We start from the raw sequence: 4,685 nt of genomic DNA, 5'->3' as shown, positions 1-4,685 counted from the left end.
TTTATTTTAATAAAAAATAGTTTTCTTTTTTAAATTGATTTATTTCAATAAAAATATATTTCAAACTGGAAACTAGAAATTGTAGTTACGTGAAATTCTTTTGTGTGTCAAACTTGTAGGCTAAGCCTACACTTTTTCAAATAAATAATATAAAAAAAAATATTTTGAAGGCTAAGTCCACGCTAATTTGTTGCCAACATGAAGGCTTAACCTACGCTTATTGTGTGCCCCTCATAGCTAAACTCACTCTACTTGGACATTTTGAAGGCTTGGTCCACGCTAATATAATTTTGTGTGGGCTTAGCGTGGGTCAAACTCACAATTTTTAATAACTACTTGGACATTTTGAAGGCTTGGTCCACGCTGATATAATTTTGTGTGAGCTTAGCGTAGGTCAAACTCACAATTTTTATAAATTTCTAAACTCCTTGTAGGCTAAGCCCACGCTTGACCCAGGCTTGACCACGCTTGACCTACACAAAAAACACGCTTAAGTAATCCAAATTGGCTATTTGAGTGTTGTTCTTTGTTAATTCCCATAGTTAAAATCTTCTTTTTTTAGTCTTCCAGACATCTTCTTTGTGGGTGGTGGCAATACATTTGGAATTTCATTTGTCTCCCAAACATGTTGACCATTGACTAGGTAGACAATTGGGGAGTACACATCTGCATATGTGGCCTTATGGAACCAATTTGGGATGAAGTTAACTTCATCCACATTCAAAAATTTCATTGTACACAACGCATGACAACAAGGAATTTTTGTCAACATCCACTTGCAGTAGCTACACTTCATCTTCTCTAGGTTGACCACAAATTTTTCTCCAGTGGTAAACATATGTCTGACCTTAAATAAATGTTCTGCAGAAGAACTATCATCATCCAATTGGTTAGGTATATGTAACAACTCAGACTAATTGTGCATAAATCAATTTTAAAAAGTTGTATTAGTGTTCTGATTTAACATTGGTATCAAATATCGAGTTTGATGTGTTTCCTGTTGTACTTTTCTTAAAAATTTTGGACAATTTGATCCTTGAAATGAAACAAAGTTCAATATGTTATTTTCCCATCTCTGCATTATATAAATCTTGATGTCTTCTAGCATGTTGATGATTGGTTTTGCTCGTGCAACAACAAACACACTATTAAAACCTTCACAAATATTGTTCAGAAGTGTGTCACATTTGGGAATGAAGGTAAACATTGATCTTGACATAAACCTGTTAAAAATATAAGAAGACATTAGTTATATACTTGGGATAAATACAAAAGAAGTATGTGAGGATATGAATGCATGCCTTGGAGGTAGTGCAAACAAATGTTTGAAAACCTCATGATGGACTTTTGTTGGTCACACTTGCCTGCACATACATCTGGTCCCCTAAAATCTTCAATTAAAAGTTGCAAAAACCATGTCCATGGATCCTTGCATTCAACCTCCACCACAACATATGCTAGTGGTAGCATCTGCTCATTTGGGTCCCTCCCAATTCTTGTTAGCAATTCACCACCATAATATCCCTTCAAAAAGCATCCATCTAAAATAATGATGGGCCTATAGGATATAAAACTATCCTTGCAGACCTTTAAGCAAACATAAAATCTCTTAAATACTTTCATCCCATTAATGTCTTCAACTTTGACTTTAATAGTGGAACCTGAGTTTGAGTGCAGAAGTTCATGAGCATAGTCATAAATTCGTTTATACTGCTCTTTGTATGAACCATGCACATTCTTCAATGCCATTGACACTGCCTTTTGTGCTTTTGACTTACTTATACTGGTGTTCCATTTCTTTACAACTTTATTTCGTACATCATGACTTTTGAGCTTAAGATTTTGACCTAAAGAAGACTCCAACCTCCCACTTAACCATTTGGTACTCACCAATCAACCTTAAATTGCCTATTGTAGGTATGTACACAATTTATTTTCCATAACTTCCACGAACTTGTTGAGGGTAAGTACCTACAATATGCATACCACTAACATTTTTCTTCTGCTCCATTGCACTTCATCTGAGCTCTCCTATTAACATTTTTTATTATTTTTAAATTAATCCCTGGGTGGACAACATAACTTCTAATGGCATCTTTGAATGCATCCTTTTCTGAAAAATATATACCTATATCCCAGGAGAAATTTGTCGTGTCCTCGGGCATTTTAAAAGATAGAAATTAACCACCAATACTGATATCCTCACCACACCTTCTTTAACTTCCTCCACACTATCTAATTATTCTAATTCCCAATTAATATCTAACAATCCTATATCATGCACAACTTTATCTTCAGCCCGCCCTCATCATCAGAAAAATTCTGCAAATCATCTACATAATTTAGTTCATTACCATATGATGGAATGTTTGCCTCCCTTTGAATTCTTTGACTTTGCTTACTCTCAGTAGCCCTGACCTCTTGTATTGAACAAGATGCTTTGATGCCTCAAAATCTGTTTGGAAAGCTTGAAGACCCTGTTGCTATATGTGTGTGTGTTGTCTAGTAGTTTTTGACTTGTTAATTCACTCCTTGTATTGATCCAAGCTCACTTGAATCTTTATCTCTTTTAAAAAAATGTTTTCTTAAAAGCTGAGAAATTTTTAGTCAGTTGTTTTTCAAATCAACCCATTGAAAAAGATGTTACTAAAAGGGATTGAGGCTAAGGCAAGTTTTTCAACCTGTTTGACACTTAGTGGTTTCCAAAATAATTTGGAAAAACTTTGCTTTATTTTTTCTTTGCTTTCAAACGGAAACAACCGGTTATTTCGATAAAACAACTGGTTGTTTTTATGAAAACCTTAACAAAAAATTTATTTCAAAAATTTATTTCAATCTGTTGTTTTTATAACAGAATTATGTTAAGTGTTTTAAACTATTTTTAAATGATTTCAACTTCTTTTGGTTTATGATCTAAAAGCTTTGACCACTTGCTTGAGTCTACATATAGGTTGTTTGATATTCTTTTCAAGACACTAAGAAAGAAAGATTATTATCCAGTTGAACAGAAAATCAATTGGTTGATTTTTCAAAACTTTTCACTCTACTTCCAATCTTTGCGAAAATCTTGTGAAAACAATTCACCCCCTCTTGTGTTAGGCCACTAATTCTAACATCTTGAACCTCAATAAACCTATCACCCTAACCCTCACCTCTTGCATTGTCAGTCTCACTCTGAACTTCAACAAATTCAGCATTGTCCTCCCTTAACAATGAAGGATCTTCTGACACATGCCCAACATTGTCATAAGCATCATACTCACCAATAGTCTCAACATCAACCTCACCAACAGTCTCACCAAAAGCCTCATCAACATCACCATCACCCTCCTTAGGATCAAATTCCTCACCAACATTATGCTTAACATCACCATCACCCTTTTCAGAATCAACTTCCTCACCATCATCATCCTCAACATCAGCTTCCCTAACCTAACTTTCATGAACATCACCCTCCTCAGCATCACCTTCCTGATAATCATCCTTTCACGCACCCTCATCCCTTATATTATATAAAATAATGTTCAACAACCTATGCCTCTGAAACATTATGTACTAAAAATAAATTAACTTCATTATATCTATTTGCAACTTTTAGCATATTTATTGCACCACCGTCATCAACCAAAACCTGGAATCTATCTTCCAACAAAAAACAACCTCCATGTAAAATACCACATTTGGTCTACTGTTAAAAACCACATCTCCTTCACAAGACCTACTATTTCAAAGTAACTCCATCTATTAGAGTTACATGACCATGTTGATGTCTGATCACCCACATATCTCATTTTCTCTCCTTCCAAATATTTCCCACTATGGTGGACCACAAGGTCAACATGATAATGAATTTATATAAGGTATCCCTGTAAAAAAATAGCTATGGACAAAAATACTAAACAAATTACAAACTAATCCTTCATTTAATAAATTGAAAAGGAATATTGGACCACATACATGAAAAATTTGCACATGGTGGGACCATAAACCCTAAATTACTATTAAAGTTCCCTCAAAGTAATCAACTACACAACATACAATATATAAAATAACCCAATCAAATAAACAACATTTCAGACCCACCAAAAACCCCCCAAATCAACCAGTCGTTGAACACACATAGTGAAAATGAAGAATACCTAACCTTCGAAAACGTCGAACTGCAACACAATCAAGAATCAAAATCACTAAACGCGCGAACCCAAAAATGAACATTCTACCACAATTAACAATCCAAATCGTCCAAATCATCATAAACTCAAATAAGTGATTGTAATTAAACAAACTCCAGTATCTCATTTTCCAATTTTGTTATGTTTAACAATCCCTCAAACCCTCCAACTGCCAGTTAGAAACCCTCATTATAAATTTTTCCCATTTAATAGTCCATGTTTGCAATTTTCTGTGCCACATCAGAAACATTTAACGTTGTTAGTCCAAAGTTAACAGAAGAGACCAACTTAAATACATTTTAAAAAACGTGAGGACCAAATTGAATTTTTTAATAAGTACAGTAGTAAATTGAATATTTTTCCTAAATTCAGGGACAAAAAATAATTAAACCTTAATAAATCTAATAATTTCATCTAATCATTATAAAAGTAAAACTAATAAAGAAATTATATTACAATTTGTTAATTACCCAAATATAAAAATTGTCGGTTATTAATATATTTTTGCAATTA

The 4,685-nt window shown here is 33.6% G+C and overlaps 1 protein-coding gene across 1 annotated transcript; it reads right to left on the bottom strand.

The window, feature by feature from the left end:
• Nucleotides 1-529: 529 nt before the first annotated feature.
• On the bottom strand, nt 530-3,791 carry LOC137829169 (uncharacterized). The gene is made up of 5 exons (XM_090303353.1): nt 3,676-3,791; nt 3,153-3,427; nt 1,334-1,847; nt 1,007-1,223; nt 530-913 (listed from the first exon to the last, which is right to left on the bottom strand). The coding sequence occupies exons 1-5, from the start codon at nt 3,789-3,791 to the stop codon at nt 530-532; spliced, it is 1,506 nt and encodes a 501-aa protein (XP_090159479.1).
• Nucleotides 3,792-4,685: the final 894 nt, after the last annotated feature.

The sequence above is a fragment of the Phaseolus vulgaris genome, chromosome 6 (assembly GCF_051622355.1).
Source record: "Phaseolus vulgaris cultivar YP4 chromosome 6, ASM5162235v1, whole genome shotgun sequence".
In the NCBI taxonomy this organism is placed as follows: Eukaryota; Viridiplantae; Streptophyta; class Magnoliopsida; order Fabales; family Fabaceae; genus Phaseolus; species Phaseolus vulgaris.
The sequence above is the reverse complement of the archived record's forward strand: the minus strand, read 5'-3'. Positions and strand labels throughout refer to the sequence as shown.

Coding starts and splice junctions, on each gene's coding strand:
- LOC137829169 (XM_090303353.1), bottom strand. CDS start 3,791: ATGAGATATGTGGGTGATCAGACATCAACATGGTCATGTAACTCTAAT. Junction 1,224..1,333: donor CAACAAAAGTCCATCATGAG/GTTTTCAAACAT, acceptor TATTTTTAACAG/GTTTATGTCAAGATCAATGT. Junction 914..1,006: donor GTCCAAAATTTTTAAGAAAA/GTACAACAGGAA, acceptor ATGCACAATTAG/TCTGAGTTGTTACATATACC.